The sequence below is a fragment of the Raphanus sativus genome, chromosome 4 (assembly GCF_000801105.2).
Source record: "Raphanus sativus cultivar WK10039 chromosome 4, ASM80110v3, whole genome shotgun sequence".
Lineage (NCBI taxonomy): Eukaryota > Viridiplantae > Streptophyta > Magnoliopsida > Brassicales > Brassicaceae > Raphanus > Raphanus sativus.
In genome coordinates this window covers 44,663,424-44,689,115 of record NC_079514.1, presented here as the reverse complement: position 1 = coordinate 44,689,115, position 25,692 = coordinate 44,663,424, and the positions used below count along the sequence as shown (strand labels likewise).

Here is a 25,692-nt window from a genome sequence, read left to right as displayed (position 1 = left end):
GATGTAATTGCAAATAATGATTTTTGATTGGTTGCAAATAATGATGAGAAAAAATTAAATGCAATTTTTGTAATTACCAAGAAATTTCAGGGGCAGATTCATAAACAGTCATCTGCTTTAATAGTATATATATGCATAACCCACATGGAAACTTTTCTCGATCTATGTAAATAGAGAAAAACAATATTTAGGTTCACCCCTCGGGTAAACCTTTTAAATTCACCTCATTTTTAAAATCTACTCAAATTGCCACGTAGATTAATAAGTAAAAAAATTAAATACATTTTCTAAAAACCAAAAACATTTTTAAAATAAGATAATATCAATTTTAACGATGTTAATACCGCAAGTTAAACCCTAAATCCAAACCATATACCCTAAACCCTAGACTCTGTACCCTAAAATAAAATCCTATCCCCTAAACCAAATACTAAACCCAAACCCTATACCTTAATTCAAATGCTATACCCTAAAATAACACTCTATACCTAAAACTAAACCCTAAACCCTAAACCCAAACCATATACCCTAGATTCTAAACCCAAATCCTATACCCTGAACCAAAATCATATACTCTAAATTTAAACCCTAGACACTAAACCCTACACCCTAAAATCAAACGCTAAACTCTAAATCTAAACTGTTTAGGTTTAGAGCTTTGTTTTAGGATGTAGGGTTTGATTTTAGAGTATTGAGTTTGGGTTTAATATCTGGATTTAGGATATAGAGTTTTATTTTAGGGTATAGAGTCTAGGGTTTAGGTAGGACTTAGAACTTGGGTTTAGGGATACGGTTTGGATTTAAGGTTTAGTTTGCGGTATTAAAGTCGCTAAAATGAACATTATTTTAGTTTAAAAGATTTTTTGGTTTTTAGAAAATGTATTTAATAATTTTATTCATTAATCGACGTGCCGATTTGATTGGTTAATAGAAGTGATGTGAATTTAAAGGTTCACCCAAATATTGTTCAATAGAGAATACATTGTTTTGAACCACTACAATGATGAATTAATTAGTAATGAGTACATTGGTATCATTGGATTTGGAAAACTTTTCAGACTCAAAACCAAAATAGCAGCAACAATGGCCGTCCTTTGAGCCAACAAAGTGTTCACAAAATCCTCCTCGTCTGTATCCTTTAAACCTACAAAACTCATTACATGTCGTTGAGTTCTGGCACGGTTGTTGCAGAAAACATTCTCTAGCTTGTCCTGTTAGGTCATAAAACGAATATTTTAGCAAAGCTTAAAGTACAAATAATCACCAAGTGTTTTACGAATCTTTATATCTGTTCTTTTTAATCAAATGATGCAAAAGAGATTTTGCAATATAATGAAATTAGCTATTTTTTTGTTTGCTAAATATAAGATTTCCCAATTAGTCCTTGACTTAAACAAGGGCGGGAAAAAATGCTGGTTCACAAGTTAGGTATTCATCGGACCAAAGCCAAACTTTAGCTTCAGGGTCTAACTAGTTCAAACGCAGCAGTTGCGGTTGTGGTTGCGGGAGTTTACGGTCACGGATGGTTGCAGTTTCTAGCGTTATTTAACGTTTTGTATAACTAGCACAACGTTTAAAAATTGTTGCGTTTGCATGATATTTGTGATTAGCTGATTATGAGATATTACAACGATTTAATAATAAATTACGAATATAAACATATTATAACATTATAAAAATATAAAAAAATACTATTTTGATAAAATATAATAATTATTAATATAATATAATTAATAATAATATTTTGTTTATTTATTTAATTATTTTAATTAGTTGAGAGTTATAATTTTAATAATTTGTTTTTGAATATTTATATTAAAAATTTTAAAATAATATTTTGTTTTGTTTTATATGTGTATATCTTTATATTTGTATGTGTATTAATTTTTAAAAAATTCTAATGAGTAGCTAGTTTAAAGTATTATAGAAACAATTATGGTATTGTTTGTGAATTTAAATTAATATATAAAATGTGTTTATATTTTTATTTATAATATTTCCATTTTTAGATATTTAATTTAAAATTCAAGATATTTTAAAAAATAATTTTATATTTATTTATCTAACCACAACCGCCCGCAACAATAGCTGTAACCAGCTTTTGATTTTAAAAGGTTCAGAGCGGTTTAAATCAATTTGTAATGGTTTGTATGATTGTTTTGAAACGCTGTCAACCGCTACCAACCGCAAAAGCTACGTTTGTAGGTAATAGCGGGGAAACCAGTCAAACCCTTAATACTTTTGTTTCAAATGTGTATCGAACCCAGAGAGCACAAGTTTAAAACATAACTTTAAGCCGAACTACAATGGGTCATCTAGGACTAGGAATATGCTTACTCTTATTTTTCCTTCTATTATTAAATTGAAGAAATAAAATGGATCATCTAGATAGATCATATAAATGAATCATATGAATGGAAATGACAAATGGTGAAACAAACAGTCCCTTAGGGTTTTTTTCCGTGTAAGCATGCCGATTTATTTAAATTTTATTAATGTTATATTTTAAAAATACATTTTATTCATAATTTATAGGTATTATCTTTTTAATAAAAATGTAACCATAATATTTTCTTATATCTCAATTTATGGAAAGAGCTCATAAGTAATCCAAAATAAAATAATTTTTAATTAATATTGAAGGCAAAATACTATCTATTCATAGTTTGTAAATATTATGTATTTCTGAAAAATATAATCATAGTATTTTAATTTGGTATGCATATGCACCATGATACTATATAGTATAGACATATAAAGATAAATCATTATTTAAAGCAATCTATCTTATCTTATCTTATTAAAACAGAAGTACACATATAGAAATACCCTTAGTTTTCAAATTTAATTACATTTCTATGCCACTGAGAATTAAATTGAGTTTCCTATTTTAATGCTTGTCTTTTTCAGTTAGATTAATGTATTTGCCTTAAATAAAATTGAATTAAATGTAATTAAATTGAATGTCATATTTTAATGCTTGTCTTTTCTAATTAAATTAATGTGTTTTCCTTAAATAAATTTTAGTCAAATGTAATTAAATCAACTTAAAATACATCTATATTCAAAACTATTGAAACAAATATTAACAAACTATTTTTTTGTCATCTATATTAACAAACTATTGAAACAACCTAAACTATGTAATTTGTTTTTAAAAGTTAGCTTCCACGTTTTTGGTGTGATAATATGTATACCATATATAAACAAATTAATGATTACTACTATAACTTACGAATAAAGTATTTTGCATATATATAGGCTGATTCACTTGTGTTTTAAACTTCTTAATTATAAATTTTTTGGAATATTATCATCAATTTTTTTTATAACAAGAATATTCCAGTGATATCGGCTTCATGTTTTGAAAATAAAATTTATTTTATTGCCATGATTTTGTTAAAATAGACCGGTCAAATTATATCCTGTCCAATTTTTAGAATATTTGTAATTTATTTTTAGTTTGATCCAGATTTATAATATACTAATAATACATTTCAATCATACAATTAAATATAAAAAAATGTCAATATAATTTTGATCCAATATAGTATATTAATATATATGTACATCCAATCTTTTTGTATAGTTACATAACTGCTGCAACACATATCTAATAAAAATATATAATACGATACAATAACAAAATATATGATATACATAAATCACTAAATAAACATCCGTACGGTCACACGGATCAAGATCTAGTTTAATTTTATTACCTGAAACCATGGGTAGATAGATGGAAACCAACACCATCAAGGATATGAGAGATAAAAACTTCTTGGTTGCCATAGTTATGTTGCTAAAAGATGGAGTAAATCTTTGTTAGAATATAGTCACTTCAAAATTACAAAAGGAAAAGAAAAACACCTACTAAGGTTAAAATTCACAATCGTCGTTAATAGAGCTTTCATGGCTAACAAGAATATATCTATAGTATGAATAGATTATAGTTAATAGTAGAGCTAATAACTTACAAATATGTAAGATATGTCGATCTTAATGATTTATTCTTACACTGTTTGATAAACAAGAGTCTTCGTTATCCTTTTCAAGAAAACATTTCAGTATTTCTTTCAAAAGGAGACTTATTTATAATCTAATTGACGAGATTCAGGTTTGTTAACAAAATAAATAAATCCATTTTTATCATATTTTTGGTCAAACACTTGACTTCACCTATATTTAGTATCATGCTAGATAAATAAATGCATTAACATCCTATCCAGCTATTCAAATTTTTAATTGACTTCCCAAAATGTATAGTACATTTTCCATAATACAAATGTTTTTAATTTATTTTGTTGTTAAGAAAGTCTTGGTCAAATACTTAGCTATTAATTGTTTGAGTAGTTTTGTTATCTAAGTTTTAAATTTGAATTTTAATTTTGAAGTTGACTAATCATTTTCTTCAATCAATTTTTTTGTTGTTGCTAAACTGTAAATATTCATCAATAAAATGGAACACAATAACTTGTAAGTCCTAAAAAGTTGAAGACTTTAGGGAGTATATTCAATTAAACATTTGATGTGATTTGATTTTTAATGAGGTTTTAGATGATTTCAATATGCTGCAGAGATTTAGGTGATTTTTGTTAAATTCTAGAATATCATCTAAACTATGAGATTTGATTTTTATTTTTTGTAACTAAGAAATTCCATACAAACACCTTAAAATCACCTGAAAACTTTAAAATTCACAATTTAAAATATTTTCAATAACTGTAAATTTCATAATATTTTACGAAATGTCAAGTTCAATAACAATGAATTTAAATGAGTTTTTAAAATTCATGTTTCTGCAAGAACCCAACAAGGGCGAACGGCACCTATCTATCGATTCCTTAGCACAACCCCAATGAAAACTGATGACGTTTCATGACACAAACTCAACAAAATCCTAAGACAAATTAGACCAAAATCCAAAATCTAAGAGTAACTGTACTCAACACTACCAAAAGTAAAGATGAAAATGGGTTGAAAGGCTGCTGAATTACATCCCATTGCATCACCAAGTCCTGCAACTAACTTGGTTAAAAGAGAAAAAGTAACATAAGCTCCATCCCTGGGATGATGCAATTCTACACACTCTGCCACCAAAACCCGAGCAATCCAAATGACAAGGGGGATAAGCAAGATGAGACACTCCTACTCAGCCTCTGAGACGCAGAGGTGTGATCGACTGTAATTCAGCACCAAGGGCACCAAACAATTGAAAGTTTAATTAACACCCAGATGAAGCGACATGGGACGAGACTCAAAAACGACGGGATCAATTTGCAAGAAAGAAAAGAAGAGAATGTGGTGACCGAAAAAGGAAAGGAGGAAGCAGCTGCGACTCAATCATCCGGAGACATAAAAGACTCTACGCTAATAACCGAGCAGTAGACACACAAGCGCTGTCGCCAAAGTTATAAAGCTGACACAAGACTCTTTCATAAACATTGAAGTCGCCAACGATAGGGAGAAACACTAAACACGAATGCTCTAAAACCGTTGAAGCCTCCTGAGGAAAGAGGAAGCAAGAGTTCTTTGGTAAGACACCAAGTGGAAGAGTAACCCACGCCACCGTCCATTCCACCGGAACTTCACCATCGAATAACCTTCCCACGGTGAAAATGGCTAATATCATTTAAATGAAAAGAGTGTACCGTTCATGCTACATTCCATGAAAAGCTTCCGCCATAGGCCCCATTAATATATTAAATTTTTAGAGGCCCCAATTCACCGAAATTAATTAGTTTAGTATAGTAGAGTTTATATTTATGTTTTTGATTCTTTATTTTAAACTAAATTTTCTTCTAAAAAATATTTTCTTACAGAAAAAATAATAAGTTTTCATGAGTTTTGTTGGGGATAACTAAATGAGGAAATGACGGTATTTCAGGAACGCCTCACCCCTGGAACCGATCAGATCATACTCTCTGTCATATGGTTGGCGGAGTATTGTATCGGCTAGATCTCTGGTTAGCGAATGACTAATTAAAGAGTGGGATCAGGATCATATATCTCTGTGTTGAATGATCTCTGGCTCTCCCAACCATTCGTCCGAGACCAGCAAATAAAAAACAACAAAACAATTACCCTGATCTCACAGTTGATTCCCTCGGTAATTCAACTTCGCGAACTTGGAACTCGCATTCAATTCAGGCTTTGGTAGATCCGCAGGATGTCAAAATCATTGAAAGCTTCCCACTTAGGAGGATCAATATGGCGGATAGAGATGGTTGGCATTTCACCAAAAATGGGAAATATTCGGTGAAATCTGGTTACAACGTGGAAAGGGTTTATCCAGATAAGGAAAACCACCAGCATTGATAAGGCCAACAGTTGATTTTCTGAAAGCGTTTTTCTGGAAAATAAAGTGTCCACCAAAACTAAAGCATTTTCTATGGTAGCTGGTATCAGGATGTATAGCAGTCAAGAAAAATCTGAGAGCAAGAGGTTTACAAGGGGATATTTGCTGCGATAGATGCGGGCCCCAGAGGAATCAATAAGCCATGTGTTTTTTGAATGTTCCCCAACACGTCAAATTTGGGCACTCTCAAGGATACCGCTGAACCCAAATTTTTTTCCCACCCCTGCTTTATTCACAAATATGGATCACATATTCTGGAGGGTTAATCCAAAAATGGAGGATCATCAATTTGTATGGATATTATGGTATATTTGGAAAGGAAGGAACAATAAAGTTTTTAGTAATCTTGATATTGATCCCAAGGAAACACTACGATTGGCGGAAACGGAGGCAACACTTTTGGCTGAGGCAAACATCACAACCTGTAGAGGCTAAAAGTATTCCAGCAAGTCTAGGACGATGGTGTTTTTCTAATGGTTCATGGAAAGAAAACGAAAGTATTTTTCGGACAGGGATGATATAGTTCTTTAGAAGGTTTTACCGGATTAATGGGGGCACGAAACGTAAGGGCTAGTGTGTCTCCTCTTCATGAAGAGATTGAGGCTTTAGTCTGGGCTATGGAATGTATGAGGAATTTACTTCAATTTCAAGTTACTTTTGCAACAGATTGTTCTCAATTGGTGAAGATGGTTTTGGAACCAGATGAATGGCCAGCTTTTGCAAGTTACTTGGAAGATATAAAGAACCTCCAGCAGAGTTTTGTTAGCTCCAAGATAATTCATGTACCAAGAACACAAAATTTAAGGGCTGACAGTCTTGCACGCAGTGTCAGGAAGCAAACATCCTTCGTCGTTCACATGGATACGGAGCTACCCGTTTGGTTCACAGAGTCAGTCTGAGTCTGTGTCTATCTTGATGACAAAAAACTAAATGAGGAAAGCATTCAAACTTAGAACAGGATCCTGACCTTCTTCTCATAACTCGTCAATTTCTCGTTTCCGGACCGGGTATTCATACCTTAGGGTAAAATGGAAATTTTTCTAAAGGGAGATATTTCATTATTTCAGTATATAGAGGAATCTAACCTAGTTTTTTTTACTATATGAACCTATAAAAGAGATTCCTAAAACCTAGAAGACGGGGATCGACTATTCTACACCTCAACTTTAGCAGCGGAAACTAGAACTAGGGTTTCAGGGCCTATAAGTTGTATTTTCTCCTCTATAGATCAATAAAACATAACATTTGTTCCATATTTCTATATATAGTTTCCGTCGTAGCCCGAAGAACCTTACTTTACCCTGAGAGTTTGGTGCTAGAAAGAGGGTGATAACTAGGACTAAGTGACAATGATCTGAAGTGCGCATGAGGCGTCTTTGGCCATAATAGCCGAAATAAAATTATGAGCCCAAATACAAGCCATCAAGGGAAAATTTCTAAGATGCATACAGCCCGAAAATAGAAATACCCCTAAGGATATTCCATTAACTATCTCGAATATTCAAATCTTGAAAGAGAGGATGGAAGAATACTCAAAGTAGTTGCAGCAGAGCGTACATAAGCTATCACAGCTCAAAGCTAAGAACCTACTTTTCTGAGAGGAAAAATCAACCCTCAACTCCGCATGAAAGAAATGAAGCAGATTTCTGAACCCCGCATTTGATCTATTAAGCTATTGGATAATGCGGTTGAGGGAAGAGCATGATTGAGTTGGGTTCACCACTGAATGGAAAACCGGACGAAGGGACCAATATCACGCACATAAAGCAAAAAACTAAATAGAATACATTGATCATTCTAACACCGACACCAACACATAAATGAATGAAGCAGCCACTACAAAGAAATCAAAAGAAATGAAATACCTAGAATAAGTCTTTTCCAAGAGATTCAAAGCGGTATGCTTGCTTATAGAAAGGCTTCCTAGTGTCGCTCCTCCTATCATGAGAAGTGCTCTTAACTCTTGTAACTCCCTTTGTCTTTATTAGGAACAGATGGACATCCTATGGATAAGTGTAATCGAGATTCTAAATGAACCAGGGACCCAAAATACTCCATAGGTGTGGTTGAGAGGCCAGGTCGGAATTATGTGTTGTTTCCTCGACCAGGAAAAAGTTTCCCTTTAGCTTAGGATAAGTGTAGTTAGTTCAGACTAGTGTAGGCAGCTAAGGTTAGTTCATTGTAGTTCAGTCAGCTCAACCAAGCTAGCTGACCAGCTCGACCCAGCACGCTAACCATCTCAATTCCCAGCTCGGCCAGCACGACAAGCTAAAGCGGTCAGGTTTGGTGATATCACTCAAATTACCCTAAGGAGTGACTTTTACTCTCTAAAATAAGAGGTTAAGTTGTAGTACTTAGGGATTGAATCCACAAGAAGGTAAAGCACATAATAGATCCTAATCAGCAGTGATTAAGTTAGGTAAATTATAAGAATAGTAAATAAGCAGGGTGAACAAGGTAAGTTTTCTTAAGAGATTTATTTGAGGTTGTAAACAATTATGAGAAAGCGCTAGATCTAGGGTTTCAAGTAAACATGATTATAATGAATGATATAGAATACTTAGGGTGTCAATTTTAAAACTCGACTTCTTATGTGAAAGTATTCTAGCTTCCGCTGTTGAATCAATCCTATTGACTAAGTCCAATACCTCAGCTGTCACGTTTTGATATGGATCAAACGTCGATCGATGTTATGGTAAGAGCGTCGATCAATGTTCTCTTAGACAAGCTTTAGCGAGTTGATCGATAGGTTCACTAGTCTTAACTAGATCAGCTGCCACGTTTCTCTAGCAATCCTAATTCAAGGGAATCTATTCGGGTGCAGAACCTACTGTCGTAGTTGTCCACAATCCTAAATTCAGATTTCTAGTTAGCTACTCTAGAACACAAGCCTTACAAGCAAGTCCTTAAAGAATATTTATCACTTTAGCAATTCTATAGTTGGGCTAATCCTTCATAATCTATATGAACCATATATCTAACAAGTGAATTACTCAGACATAGCAAAGTAAATCATAGAAATCATAAATATAAATTGCATAAATAGAATAAGATAGAAAACTGGAGTTTCAATACAATGCTCTGAAGGTAGAAAATTTGCATATGTAAATCATAGAAATCATTAATATATTATAAGTAAATCATAGAAATCATAGAAAAACCGAAGTTCCACTACAATGCTCGACAAAATGGTTGACCAGCAATCATGCATAACCAATCATTATCAATGATGACCATCAACGTAAACCACAACCATCAGAATCAATAAGAATCATCACGACTACATCTAAATATGGTGGTATTCTCTAGTTTCAATTAACAATACTAAAACATACTGTGTTCATTCACTTAACTCCCCACCTAGTCATGCTACAACCAATATTTTAATCAAGCATGACCAATCAAGATAAACCACAACCATGACCATCATTAAACATCACAATATCTCATATTTCCTTTGCATTAAAACAACAACCATAACCACAAATGAACTTGGTATTTCGAAATGAGATAAATACACTATTCAGTCACATCGTATTTCGGATTGCCACGACGAGGGTAGGAGCCAAAAATTATTTTATGCATTTTTCAAATTAAATTATTAGATCAAATTATGATGTACACTACAAAATAATTCTACATAATAGATTTCTTAGCAGATCTACATATGTGAAGACTTCTTTTATTACGTGTAGACTTCCGAAGGATATAATCGTAAAGTAACTTTCTAGTTTTTTTTTGTCATAAAAGTTAAATAATAATTTTACCACCATTTTAGGTTGGTTTTCCATTTAATTGGATATGTAGTATACTTTTGTGTTTAAAATGAATATATAGATTGTTTTTGCAAATTCCTCATTATTTATTTTGCTTTATTAGTAGTAAATGTTTATTTTTCACATCTTTTTCTATTTTCAGCTTATATTGGCTATAATAGACGTGTGAACACCAAATTATAAAATTTAACTCAAACTATTATAAATTCTTTATATTACGTGTTTCAATTTTGATGGATCTTCATATGAAAAGCGGCATTTCAAATGTAATTTTATTTATATTTTTGGTGTACGTTTTTATATTTTCTAAAGAAAATTTGAACAAACCTAAAACCATTATTGGATTTTAAATTTCAGATTAGTCATTTACAGGAATAAATATCTATTCTTTTTTTTTAACACTTTGTGACGGAATAAATAAATAAATAAATAAATAAATATGAATAAATATCTATTCATAAATCATGTTTTAGTAATTTTCATTTATTAACTTTAAATTTATTTTAATAATATTTGATATATTTTTAGTATATTTTAAATTTGGTAAAATAATATGTAAAAACGGTATTATTTTAAGGTATGCAATAGACGCCATATGAATCCGGCCGAACATTGACTACAATAATGAACTAATTAGTAATGAGTACATTGTTATCATCGGATTTGAAAAACCTTTCTGAATCTAAAACAAGATAGCAGCAACAGTTGTTGTGATTTGGCTTGTTTGTATCCTTTAAATTTACAAAACTCATCGCATGCCGGTGAATTTTCACATGGTTGTTGTAGAAAACATTCTTTAGCTTGTCCTGGTTAGGTCATACAAAAATATATCAGCAAGGCTGTAAGTACAAAATAAGCACCATAGTGCTTTACGAAATTTTTATAAATTTCAGTTATTTTTTTTAAATTGTCACCTAAAAATTAGAGAAAATTAACTTGCATTATAATTAGTTAACTTATTTTTTGTTTTACAGAATATGAAACTTCCCAACTAATCCTTGAGTTACGGAAAAAAAGGCAAAAATGCTGGTTCACCAGCCTGGTATGAACTTAAGCGAAATTATGTTTTAAATGGTAATCAAATTCAGGGAGCACAAGTTTAAAACGTAAGCAAGTCAAAGTGAGAAAATGGTATTATTATTATCCCTTAACAAAATTTAACTATATATATTATATTATATATATATATATATATATCCTAGATTATTGCTAATACAGTATATATAACTCTATATATGTATATCCTAGATTATTGCTAATACAGTATCTATAAAATAAGCCTGTTGGGTTTTTTTATTGTAAGCATGCCAAGATTATTATTATGTTTTGTAATAAAAGTACTTATTTATTTTCTAAATTATTAAAATGTTTTTATTAAAAATAATCATTTTCTCATAGCTCAGTTTATGGAAAGAGGTCATAAATTATTAAAATAAAATAATTTGATATTAAATATCATTTAAATTCATTAGCTATTATTTTTAAATATAAAACATTTCTAAAAAACAAGCAATCTTTAACATAGTATGCATAGACAACCCATTGTTTGGTGGAGAAGTCCCATCTTTCCGAGAAAATATAATTGAGTCTCACATTAACTATGATATTATAGAGTTGTAAAGATAAAAAGAAATTTAACTTCATTACCTGAAATCATTGGTAGAAAGATTTAAGCCAACACCATCAAGTATATAAGAAATATAAACTTCTTGATTGCCATCCTTATGTTGCTAAAATATGTAATAAATCTTTATTAGAGTACAATAAACTTAAAAATTTAAAAGAAAATAAAAATAAAAAGCCTATTAAGAATAAGATTCAAATTCAAAGTTGACAATTTTCATGGCTAATAAGTTGTCTTTTTATTTATATTTTTGGTGTACGTTTTTATATTTTCTAAAAATAATTTGAACAAACCTTAAACCATTATTGGATTTTCAATTTCAGATTAATCATTTACAGGAATAAATAACTATTCATGAATCATGTTTTAGTAATTTGCATTTAGTAACTTTAAAGTTTTTTTTATAATATTTGATATATACTTAGTATATTTAAAATTTAGTAAAAATAATTTGTATAAAGGGTATTATTTTAAGGTATGCAATAGACACCATATGAATCCGGCCCCGTAATGAACTAATTAATAATGAGTACATTGTTATCATCGGATTTGAAAAACTTTTCTGAATCTAAAACAAGGTAGCAGCAACAGTTGTTGGGATTTGGGCCAAGATAGTGTTGACAATATCCTCCTTGTTTGTATCCTTTCAATTTACAAAACTCATCGCATGCCGGTGAATTTTCACATGATTGTTGTAAAAAACATTCTTTAGCTTTTCCTAGTTAGGTCACAAAAAAATATATTAGCAAGGTTTTAAGTACAAAATAAGCACCATAGTGCTTTACGAAAGTTTTATAAATTTCAGTTAGTGTTTTTAAATTGTCACCTAAAAATTAGAGAAAATTAACTTGCATTATAATGAGTGAACTTATTTTTTGTTTTAAAGAATGTGACACTTCCCAACTAATCCTCGAGTTAAAGAAAAAAATAAGGGCAAAAATGCTGGTTCACCAGCCAAGTATAAAACTTAAGCGAAATTATGTTTTAAATGGTAATCAAATTCAGGGTGCACAAGTTTAAAACTTATAGCAAGTCAAAGTGAGAAAATGGTAATATATATCCTAGATCATTGCTAATACAGTATCTATAAAATAATCCTGTTGGGTTTTTTTCCTGTAAGCATGCCAAGATTAATATTATGTTTTGTAATAAAAGTACTTATTTATTTCTAAATTATAAAAATGTTTTTAATAAAAATAATCATTTTCTCATAGCTCAGTTTATGGAAAGAGGTCATAAATTATTCAAATAAAATAATTTGATATTAAATATCATTTAAAGTCATTAGCTATTATTTTTTAATATAAAATATTTCTTAAAAACAAGCAATCTTTAACATAGTATGCATAGACAACCCATTTTTTGGTGGAGAAGTCCCATCTTTCCGAGAAAATATAATTGAGTCTCACATTAACTATGATATTATAGAGTTATAAAGATAAAAAGAAATTTAACTTCATTACCTGAAATCATTGGTAGAAAGATTTGAACCAACACCATCAAGTATATAAGAGATATAAACTTCTTGATTGCCATACTTATGTTGCTAAAATATGTAATAAATCTTTATTAGAGTACAATAAACTTAAAAAATTAAAAGAAAAGAAAAATAAAAGCCTATTTAAAACAAGATTGAAAATCAAAGTTGACAATTTTCATGGCTAATAAAAAAATCAATAGTATGATTAGATATGTAGGTAGATAAAGATAAAACTAATAACTTACAAATACCTAAGAGTTCTTAAGGATTTATTTCAAACTGTTTGATAAAAAATTCTTCTTTACATTTCGTTCCAATAAGACATATTTATATTCAAATTGACGAGATTCAGTTTTGTTAAGAAAAGTTATTTAACCATTTATATCATGATTTTCGTCAAATATTTTCATATTTCTTGTATAATCTTTAAAAAAAGTTATATGACGAGTTCTCAAAATAAATGACCTTCAGAGAAGAACGACGAAACTAAAAAATGGCTTCCCAACGTTCCATCCATCCACCATCATTTGAGGAAGGCCGAGGTTTGTTCAAAACCGACTAGCTCTCCATATGGCGAGCGCGGTTCGTCCATACCGGCTCGCCATAAAATATATAATTTTTGACATATCTTTCTATTTTCAGCTGATATGGGCTATAATAGATGTGTGAACACCAAATTATAAAATTTAACTCAAACTATTATAAACTCTTTATATTATGTGTTTCAATTTTGATGGATCTTCATATGAAAAGCTGCATTTCAAATGTAAGTCGTCTTTTTATTTATATTTTTGGTGTACGTTTTTATATTTTCTAAAAAAAAATTTGAACCAACCTTAAACCATTATTGGATTTTAAATTTTAGATTAGTCATTTACAGGAATAAATAACTATTCATGAATCATGTTTTAGTAATTTGCATTTAGTAACTTTAAAGTTATTTTTCTAATATTTTATATACTTTAAATTTAGTAAAAATAATATGTATAAAGAGTATTATTTTAAGGTAGCAATAGACGCCATATGAATCCGGCTGAATATTGACTACAATAATGAACTAATTAGTAGTGAGTACAATGTTATCATCGGATTTGGAAAACTTTTCTGAATCTAAAACAAGGTAGCAGCAACAGTTGTTGGGATTTGGGCCAAGATAGTGTTGACAATATCCTCCTTGTTTGTATCCTTTAAATTTACAAAACTCATCGCATGCTGGTGAATTTTCACATGGTTGTTGTAAAAAGCATTCTTTAGCTTGTCCTAGTTAGGTCATAAGAAAATATATTAGCAAGGCTTTAAGTACAAAATAAGCACCATAGTGCTTTACGAAAGTTTTATAAATTCCAGTTATTGTTTTTAAATTGTCATCTAAAAATTAGAGAAAATTAACTTGCATTATAATGAGTTAATTTATTTTTTTGTTTTAAAGAATATGACACTTCCCAACTAATCCTTGAGTTAAGGAAAAAAATAAGGGCAAAAATTCTGGTTCACCAGCCAGGTATAGAACTTACTCGAAATTATGTTTTAAATGGTAATCAAATTCAGGGTGCACAAGTCTAAAACGTATAGCAAGTCAAAGTGAGAAAATGGTATTATTATTTCTTAACAAAATTTAATTATATATATATATATATATATATATATATATATGTATATATCCTAGTTCATTGCTTATACAGTATCTATAAAATAAGCCTGTTGGGTTTTTTCCTGTAAGCATGCCAAGATTAATATTATGTTTTGTAATAAAAGTACTTATTGTTTTCTAAATTATAAAAAAAAATTTTAACAGAAATAATCACTTTCTCATAGCTCAGTTTATGGAAAGAGGTCATAAATTATTCAAATAAAATAATTTGATATTAAATATCATTTAAAGTCATTAGCTATTATTTTAAATATAAAATATTTCTGAAAAAACAAGCAATCTTTTACATAGTGTGCATAGACAACCCATTTTTTGGTGGAGAAGTCCCATCTTTCCGAGAAAATATAATTGAGTCTCACATTAACTATGATATTATAGAGTTATAAAGATAAAAAGAAATTTAACTTCATTACCTGAAATCATTGGTAGAAAGATTTGAACCAACACCATCAAGTATATAAGAGATATAAACTTCTTGATTGCCATACTTATGTTGCTAAAATATGTAAGAAATCTTTATTAGAGTACAATAAACTTAAAAATTTGAAAGAAAAGAAAAATAAAAAGCCTATTTAAAAAAAAGATTCAAAATCAAAGTTGACAATTTTCATGGCTAATAAGAAAATCAATAGTATGATTAGATATGTAGGTAGATAAAGATAAAACTAATAACTTACAAATACCTAAGAGTTCTTAAGGATTTATTTCAAACTGTTTGGTACAAAATTCTTCTTTACATTTCGTTCAAATAAGACATATTTATAATCAAATTGACGAGATTCAGTTTTGTTAAAAAAAGTTATTCAACCATTTATATCATGATATTGGTCAAATATTTGACTTGACCAATATATATTTCCATATTCCTATATTTTCAAAATTATATTTTCTTGTTTAGACAATATTTATGGGCTAATTACGTAAGTATATATTGATTGTTTAACTAGATTTATGTTTGTTTTCATATTTTATATTGTAGTCTTAAGTTTTAAGTTTTAAGTTTTGATTTTTAGTTTTTGTATTTTACCTTTTTTGTTTTAGTTTTTGATATTGTTTTTGATTTTACAGAGAACAAAACTAACGTCTTTTATGTTTTGGATATTTTAGTGTATAATGCAATAAAAATTATAATTAGTTGTGTAGCCAAATTGTCGTAATGGCTTTTTTAGTTAATTTAACCAGTTGAGCAGTTCTTTTGTTTTGTAAAAAAAATTATTCGATTGAACTGTAACCGGATAATACAAGCATTTAACTGTTCGGATCAAAATCGGTCATGACGGAATCAACGCCCGAAAATCCTCGGAAATTAGATCTTCAAACCGAAATTCTTGTATAATCGACCTTCGGAGAAGAACGACGAAACAAAAAAAATGGCTTCCCAACGTTCCATCCATCCACCATCATTTGAGGAAGGCCGAGGTTTGATCAAACCCGACTAACTCTCCATATGGCGAGCGCGGTTTGTTCAAGCCCGCTCGCCATATGGTGAGCGCGGTTCGTCCAAACCGGCTCGCCATAACATATTTATTTTTTGACATTTTTTTCTATTTTCAGCTGATATTGGCTATAGTAGATGTGTGAACACCAAATTAAAATATTTAACTCAAACTATTATATACTATTTATATTACGTGTTTCAGTTTTGATGGATCTTCATATGAAAAGCTGCATTTCAAATGTAAGTCGTCTTTTTATTTATACTTCTGGTGTACGTTTTATATTTTCTAAACTAAATTTGAACAAACCTTAAACCATTATTGGATTTTAAATTTCAGATTAGTCATTTACAGGAATAAATAACTATTCATGAATTATTTTTTAGTAATTTGCATTTAGTAACTTTAAAGTTATTTAAATATTATTTTATATATTTTTAGTATATTTTAAATTTAGTAAAAATAATTTGTATCAAGGGTATTATTTTAAGGTATGCAATAGACGACATATGAATCTGGCCGAACATTGACTACAATAATGAACTAATTAGTAATGAGTACATTGCTATTATCGGATTTGAAAAACTTTTCCGAATCTAAAACAAGGTAGCAGCAACAGTTGTTAGGATTTGGGCCAAGATAGTGTTGACAATATCCTCCTTGTTTGTATCCTTTAAATTTACAAAACTCATCGCATGCCGGTGAATTTTCACATGGTTGTTGTAAAAAGCATTCTTTAGCTTGTCCTAGTTAGGTCATAAGAAAATATATTAGCAAGGCTTTAAGTACAAAATAAGCACCATAGTGCTTTACGAAAGTTTTATAAATTTCAGTTATTGTTTTTAAATTGTCACCTAAAAATTGGAGAAAATTAACTTGCATTATAATGAGTTAATTTATTTTTTGTTTTAAAGAATATGACACTTCCCAACTAATCCTTGAGTTAAGGAAAAAAATAAGGGCAAAAATGCTGGTTCGCCAGCCAGTATAGAACTTAACCAAAATTATGTTTTAAATGGTAATCAAATTCAGGGTGCACAAGTTTAAAACGTATTGCAAGTCAAAGTGAGAAAATGGTAATATTATTATGTCTTAACAAAATTTAACTATATATATATATATATATATCCTATATCATTGCTATTACAGTATCTATAAAATAAGCCTGTTGGGTTTTTCCTCTAAGCTTGCCAAGATTAATATTATGTTTTGTAATAAAAGTACTTATTTATTTCTAAATTATAAAAATGATTTTACTAAAAATAATCATTTTCTCATAGCTCAGTTTATGGAAAGAGGTCATAAATTATTCAAATAAAATAATTTGATATTAAATATCATTTAAAGTCATTAGCTACTATTTTTAAATATAAAATATTTCTAAAAAACAAGCAATCTTTAACATAGTATGCATAGACAACCCATTTTTTTTGTGGAGAAGTCCCATCTATCCGAGAAAATATAATTGAGTCTCACATTAACTATGATATTATAGAGTTATAAAGATAAAAAAGAAATTTAACTTCATTACCTGAAATCATTGGTAGAAAGATTTGAACCAACACCATCAAGTATATAAGAGATATAAACTTCTTAATTGCCATACTTATGTTGCTAAAATATGTAATAAATCTTTATTAGAGTACAATAAACTTAAAAATTCAAAAGAAAAGAAAAATAAAAAGCATATTTAAAACAAGATTCAAAATCAAAATTGACAATTTTCATGGCTAATAAGAAAATCAATAGTATGATTAGATATGTAGGTAGATAAAGATAAAACTAATAACTTACAAATACCTAAGAGTTCTTAAGGATTTATTTCAAACTGTTTGATAAAAAATTCTTCTTTACATTTCGTTCAAATAAGACATATTTATAATCAAATTGACGAGATTCAGTTTTGTTAAGAAAAGTTATTCAACCACTTATATCATGATTTTGGTCAAATATTTGACTTGACCAATATATATTTCCATATTCCTATATTTTCAAAATTATATTTCTTGTTTAGACAGTAATTATGGGCCAATTACGTAGGTATATATTGATTGTTTAACTAGATTTATGTTTGTTTTCATATTTTATATTGTGGTTTTAAGTTTTAAGTTTTGATTTTTGGTTTTTGTATTCTACCTTTTTTGTTTTAGTTTTTGATATTGTTTTTGATTTTACAAAGAAACAAACTAACGTCTTTTATGTTTTGGATATTGTAGTGTATAATGCAATAAAAATTATAATTAGTTGTGTAGCCAATTTGTCGTAATGGCATTTTTAGTTAATTTATCCAGTTGAGCAGTTCTTGTGTTTTGTAAAAAACATTATTCGATTGAACTGTAACCGGATAATACAAGCATTTAACTGTTCAGATTAAAATCAGTCATGACGGATTCAACGCCCAAAAATCCCCGGAAATTAGGTCTTCAAACAGAAATTCTTGTATAATCTTTAAAAAAAGTTATACAACGTGTTCTGAAAATAAACGACCTTCGGAGAAGAACGACGAAACAAAAAATGGCTTCCCAACGTTGCATCCATCCACACCCATTTGAGGAAGGCTGAGGTTTGATCAAACCCGACTAGCTCTCCATATGGCGACCGTGGTTCGTACATACCGGCTCGCCATAACATATTTATTTTTGACATCTTTTTCTATTTTCAGCTGATATTGGCTATAATAGATGTGTGAACATCAAATTATAAAATTTAACTCAAACTATTTTAAACTCTTTATATTACGTGTTTCAATTTTGATGGATCTTCATATGAAAAGCTGCATTTCAAGTGTAAGTCGTCTTCTTATTTATATTTTTTGTGTACGTTTTTATATTTTCTAAAAAAAAATTGAACAAACCTTAAACCATTATTGGATTTTAAATTTCAGATTAGTCATTTACAGGAATAAATAAATATTATGAATCATGTTTTAGTAATTTGTATTTAGTAACTTTAAAGTTATTTTAATAATATTTGATATATATTTTTAGTATATTTTAAATTTAGTAAAAATAATTTGTATAAAGGGTATTTTTTTAAGGTATTCAATAGACGCCATATGAATCCAGCCGAACATTAACTACAATAATGAATTAATTAGTAATGAGTACATTGTTATCATTGGATTTGAAAAACTTTTCTGAATCTAAAACAAGGTAGCAGCAAAAGTTGTTGGGATTTGGGTCAAGATAGTGTTGACAATATCCTCCTTATTTGTATCCTTTAAATTTACAAAACTCATTGCATACCGGCGAATTTTCACATGGTTGTTGTAAAAAACATTCTTTAGCTTGTCCTAGTTAGGTCATAAGAAAATATATTAGCAAGGCTTTAAGTACAAAATAAGCACCATAGTGCTTTACGAAATTTTTATAAATTTCAGTTATTATTTTTAAATTGTCACCTAAAAATTATAGAAAATTAACTTGCATTATAATGAGTTAATTTATTTTTCGTTTTAAAGAATATGACACTTCCCAACTAATCCTTGAGATAAGAAAAAAAATAAGGGCAAAAATGCTGGTTCACCAGCCAGGTATAGAACTTAAGCGAAATTATGTTTTAAATGGTAATCAAATTCAGGGTGCACAAGTTTAAAACGTATAGCAGGCCAAAGTGAGAAAATGGTAATATTATTATGTCTTAACAAAATTTAACTATATATATATATATATATATATACATATCCTAGATCATTGCTAATACAGAATCTTAAAATAAGCCTGTTGGGTTTTTTCCTGTAAGCATGCCAAGATTAATATTATGTTTTGTAATAAAAGCACTTATTTATTAATAAAATATAAAAAATGTTTTTAATAAAAATAATCATTTTCTCATAGCTAAGTTTATGGAAAGAGGTCATAAATTATTCAAATAAAATAATTTGATATTAAATATCATTTAAAGTCATTAGCTATTTTTTTAAATATAAAATATTTCTAAGAAATAAGCAATCTTTAACATAGTATGCATAGACAACCCATTTTTTGGTGGAGAAGTCCCATCTTTCCGAGAAAATATAATTGAGTCTCACATTAACCATGATATTATAGAGTTATAAAGATAAAAAGAAATTTAACTTTATTACCTGAAATCATTGGTAGAAATATTTGAACCAACACCATCAATTATATAAGAGATATAAAATTCTTGATTGCCATACTTATGTTTTCTAAAATATGTAATAAATCTTTATTAGAGTACAATAAACTTAAAATTTTAAAAGAAAAGAAAATAAAAAGCCTTTTAAAAACAAGATTCAAAATCAAAGTTGACAATTTTTATGGATAATAAGAAAATCAATAGTATGATTATATATGTAGGTAGATAAAGATAATACTAATCTCATATACATTATTTGAGAAATGATTTTGCTACATGTCATTTCTACAATCAGTTTTACAAAAGAAATATGATATGGCTATTAAAATTGATGACATGACTTTCGAAAAAATATGACATGGATTATTTCATTTAATGTTGATTTATATTTTTAGTAAAAATTTTATAATATGGTAATAACTCATATTTGAACAAAAAGGTAGTAACTCATACATTACATTTAATATTGATATTTATTTTGGTAAACTTTTTTTAAATATGGTAATATCTCATACATCATCTATAAAATAAATATATTCATATATAACATTACGAATTTTGAAATACTATTTTATTTTATTTTATATAATTATACAATTGTATTACTAAAGTGGGAGGTGGAGGTAGATATTTAGGTCTACCGGAACATATAAGCTGGAAAGCGACAAAATCTACAGTTTATTCGTGAGAATGTACTGTTGGAACTATTTTTTTAGCAATGTATTCATATGCTAAAAATAGAGTTATTGTGAATGAGAAATGGAGGTCTAATGGGTGTGATTTGAGAAACTTGTATAAAGTTACAAATATACACATTAGATATTTGGATTTGGGTTTTGATTTGTTAGTTGAACTTAATGTTCATTAACTTAATCATATAAACCAAATATATGTGATCTTTTATATTGATAAAATATAAAAAAAGAAATCCATTTAAAGTATATTATTTTGTTTGAATGAGTCAAATAATAATAACTATACTCTTTAATTTTCTTGGTCAAAATGTGAAATGAATTCACATATTAATTGACAAAAATTAAAGTCTCCATTAGTGCACCATGGAGGTTTCATTTTATGTTGAAAAATGAAATTTGTGCTTCTCATTATTTTCTATATAAAGCCTCATGGCAATGTAGAAAAAGACACACAGCATGTACAACACAAGGTCACAGGTTGGCACACAAAGTTTCTATCTCAAGCGGGAAAGGAAGTTCTGATCAAGTCAGTAGCACACTCAATGCCAGTTTACTCAGATGAATGTATTCCAGTTACCAGTATCTATTTGTTCTGAGATCGACAGTATCTTATCGAAATTTTGATGGGGAACACATGATGGCAAACGTAACATGTCATGGGTTTCATGGAAGAAACTAGCAACACCAGAATCTTTTGGAGGCATTGGTTTTTGTGATCTCCGCATATTTAATCAAGCCTTATTGGCAAAACAGGTTTGGAAGATAGCACAATGTCCTTAGAGTCTCATATACAGAGTACTAAAACATCGGTATTTCCGTAAAACAACGATTTGGGAAGCGACAAAAGGATATCAGGCGTCTTTTGGATGGAAATCTCTCCTACATGGTAGGGAGCTACTGAAATCAGGTTTACAATATTGCATAGGAGATGGACACACAACAAAACTTTAAGATCCCTGGTTACCAACGACTCCGCCACGAGCACTTAACCTCCTGCCTTATACAAATCCTCAGCTAACCGTTGCAACATTGATAGATCCCCAAACAAACCACTGGGATTTCGAGAATATCAAGGATCTAATAGAAAAGCAAGATCACCACCTTATTCTTAAACTATATCTTCCATCGATCAATGCTAAGGATAGTAAACTCTGGAGTCATACAAGAGATGGAAATTATATTTTCCGGTCTGGTTATCATGCGATTTTAAAAAGCACTACAACATCATCTGATACTCAAGTGCCTCGCCTCTCGCAGTATATCCAGACCTTGCAAAAAAGTGTGGATGTTAGATATACAGCCGAAACTAAAACATTTCCTCTGGCGTCTATTATCCCGTGCACTATCTATTAAGTCTTCACTACGGCAGCGACAAATTAATGTGGATCCTTTTTGTAGTCGTTGCTGTAATTTAGAAGAAACACCAGAACATCTTTTCTTTCTTTGTCCCTATGCACAAGCTGTATGGAAACTATTGGAACTTCCTGTTTCAACTTTGTTGGATCCTAATATCTCTTTGGAAGACAAGTTCAGAGAACTTTTAAACTACTTTCACAGCGGAAGTATTCCCCTATTGGTTCGTTATCGTTCAATTCGGACACTGTGGCGTCTATGGAAAAGTCGTAACGATCCACTCTTCAATTCCAAAGTGTGGTCTCCCACTCTCCACGAATAGTTCATTCTAAGATCGAGGAGGATATTGCAGATTGGCTCAAATTTAACCAGGTCTCACCAACAACCATCCCATCTCGTTGTGTAAACTCAAGTCAAAACAGAATGAAACACCGGCAACCACCATCGGTAGATTGGGTTAAATGCAACTATGACGTCTCTCACTATAGTGATTCTCAACCTTCATGTATGGGTTGGATAATTAGAAATCATTTAGATATTGTGCAAGAATGTGGTATGGGTAGATTCGAAGGAAGGCAAACAGTGGAAGAAGGTGAATGAATGGCACTGATTTGGGCTTTACAAGCCACGTCCTGCTCGGGATACAAGAAAGTAATTTTGAAGGGGATAGTATTCATGTGTTAATAAATGCATACAAGAGCAGACTACAAATTTACGTCTCCAACAATATATCAACACAATTCACGCTTGGAAGAATCTTTTTGAAGAGGTGACATTTGTTAAACTATATAATCTAATCTCTCCTTAATACATTCCTTAATACATTTACATAAGTTAGTTATTTGTTAGTTATTACACAAAGAGTTGTAACTCTTCATGAAGAGGTGTGTCTCTTCTATTGTATTGATTCGATCTCTATATAAAGATCAATCATTTGTTGTAAACATTATCACAGAATCTCAATAAAGACAAAGTATTTCCATACAAGTATACAAAATTCGTAACTTGTTGAATAAGTCTAAAACATCTATCTTATTTCTTATTCCGAACTCGTGTGTAACACACTGTGAACTTTGTGTAACACAAGCGGTTGGTAAAAGATTAACATGGTATCAGAGCTTTACGTTTGAGAGGACGAAGAAGAAAGCACTATTGAGAGAAACACTTTGCGTGGAGAATAGAGGATTTTTTCATACGATTTATCAAGAAGGATGACGATGCAAAATCACAATCAAGTTATACCCATATTCGCTGGGGAGAAGTATAACTTCTGGAGCATTAAGATGACAACCATTCTCAAGACCATGAAGTTATGGTCTGTGGTTGAAGAAGGCGTGGCAGTGCCACCAGCACAAGTGAATGATACCCCTAAGACAACGAGGGAGAGATCGCTTAGAGAAGAAGCGATGGCGAATGATACGATGGCTTTGCAAATTTTGCAAACTGCCGTATCAGATGAGATCTTCTCACAGATTGCAGCAGCATCAACATCCAAAGAGGCGTGGGATGCATTGAAGGCAGAGTATGAAGGCTCTCCTCAGGTTCGTTTGATTCGGCTTCAAACGTTGCGAAGGGAGTATGAGAATCTGAAGATGAACGAGGATGAAGACGTTAAGACCTTCACAGATAAGTTGGTTGCTTTGGCAAATCAATTAACTTATCATAGAGAGCAGAAGACCGATGTTCAACTCATACAAAAGATACTCATCTCTCTCCCCGCCAAGTTCGATAGCATAGTCAGGGTATTGGAGCAAACAAGCGATTTGACTTCAACAAGGATGGCAGAGTTAATCGGGATCTTGAAGGCTCAGGAAGCAAGGCTGGCTGTAAGAGAAGAAAGCACAAGTGAAGGAGCATTCGATGCTCGTGCTAAACAGAAAAATTCTGGTGTCACACACGACAACTCAAAGCGCCGTGGAGGCAAGAAGTGGTGCGGTTTCTGCAAGAAGAACAACCACAATGAGAGTGAGTGTCTGAAGAAACAGAAAAAGGATGATCCAGAGAAGGATCACAAGAGTGACAAGAAGTGTTACAACTGTGGTAAGTTAGGCCACTTTGCAAATCAGTGCTACTCAAAGAAAAAGGAGAAAGCACATCTAAGTCTTGAAGAAGAAGACTTGTATGAAGACCACACGTTGTTCAGTGCGAGTGAAGCAGCAACAACAGTGATGGAAGATGTCTGGATAGTTGACAGTGGAGCAACTAATCATATGACAAAGGAGGAGAATTATTTCTCAAAACTTGATAGGAGTATCAAGGTTCCAATACAAATTGGAAATGGAAGCATGGTCATGACAGCCGGTAAAGGAGATATCACTGTTATAACCAAAGGTGGCAAGAGGACGATCAGAAATGTGTTCTTGGTTCCGGGTATGGCAAAAAATTTGTTGAGTGTTCCACAAATTGTTTCAAGCGGATACCGAGTGAACTTCCAAGAGAATAGATGCATCATAGATGATGCAAAAGGCAGGAGGATAATGGATATCCCAATGACTCACAAAAGCTTCAAGATCAGGATGAGATCGGCTCAAGAAAAAGGAGCCATGAGCGCAAGTGAGCAAGCCAAGATGGAGACATGGCACAAGAGACTTGGTCATGTAGGCGACAAAAGGTTGCAACAAATGCAAGACAAAGACTTGGTAAAGGGGTTACCAAAGTTTAAAGTCAAGAAGGAAGCATGTGAAGCAAGTAGGCTTGGAAAGCAATCAAGCAAGAGCTTCTCAAAGGAATCTCAAACTAAGACAAGAGAAAAGCTTGAGATTGTGCATACTGATGTATGTGGACCGATGCAGCACCAATCTATTGATGGAAGCAGGTACTTTTTGCTATTCTTAGATGATTATACTCACATGTGTTGGGTATACTTCATGAAGCAAAAGTCAGAAGCCTTCTCACTGTTCAAGAGGTTCAAGGCAATGGTAGAGAAGCAATCGGATTGTTCCATCAAGACGTTGAGATCAGATGGAGGTGGTGAGTTCACTTTACAAATCTCAGTTATTGTTTTTAAATTTTCACCTAAAAATTAGAGAAAATTAACTTGCATTATAATGAGTTTACTTTTTTCTTTTACTGAATATGACACTCGCCAACAGCTCTTACGGCCGAAGCTTACACCTATTGTAAACGCTTTTACGCAGATTTGGAATAAGATCTTCGTGCTCTCTTTTTTTCTCTACGCTTTAGTATTCTAGTCTGCTATCATATATCGATTGCATAGT

The 25,692-nt window shown here is 30.7% G+C and overlaps 2 protein-coding genes across 2 annotated transcripts; one reads left to right on the top strand and one right to left on the bottom strand.

Annotated features, from left to right (window-relative positions):
• Positions 1-1,008: 1,008 nt before the first annotated feature.
• Positions 1,009-3,795, bottom strand: LOC108851139 (putative defensin-like protein 88). Its single transcript, XM_018624555.1, has 2 exons — positions 3,723-3,795; positions 1,009-1,211 (listed from the first exon to the last, which is right to left on the bottom strand). Exons 1-2 carry the CDS (start codon positions 3,793-3,795, stop codon positions 1,009-1,011), a joined length of 276 nt encoding a protein of 91 aa, XP_018480057.1.
• Positions 3,796-6,909: 3,114 nt separating this feature from the next.
• Positions 6,910-7,260, top strand: LOC130511381 (uncharacterized). Its single transcript, XM_057008344.1, has one exon. The coding sequence runs from the start codon at positions 6,910-6,912 to the stop codon at positions 7,258-7,260; it is 351 nt and encodes a 116-aa protein (XP_056864324.1).
• The last annotated feature ends 18,432 nt before the right edge of the window (positions 7,261-25,692 follow it).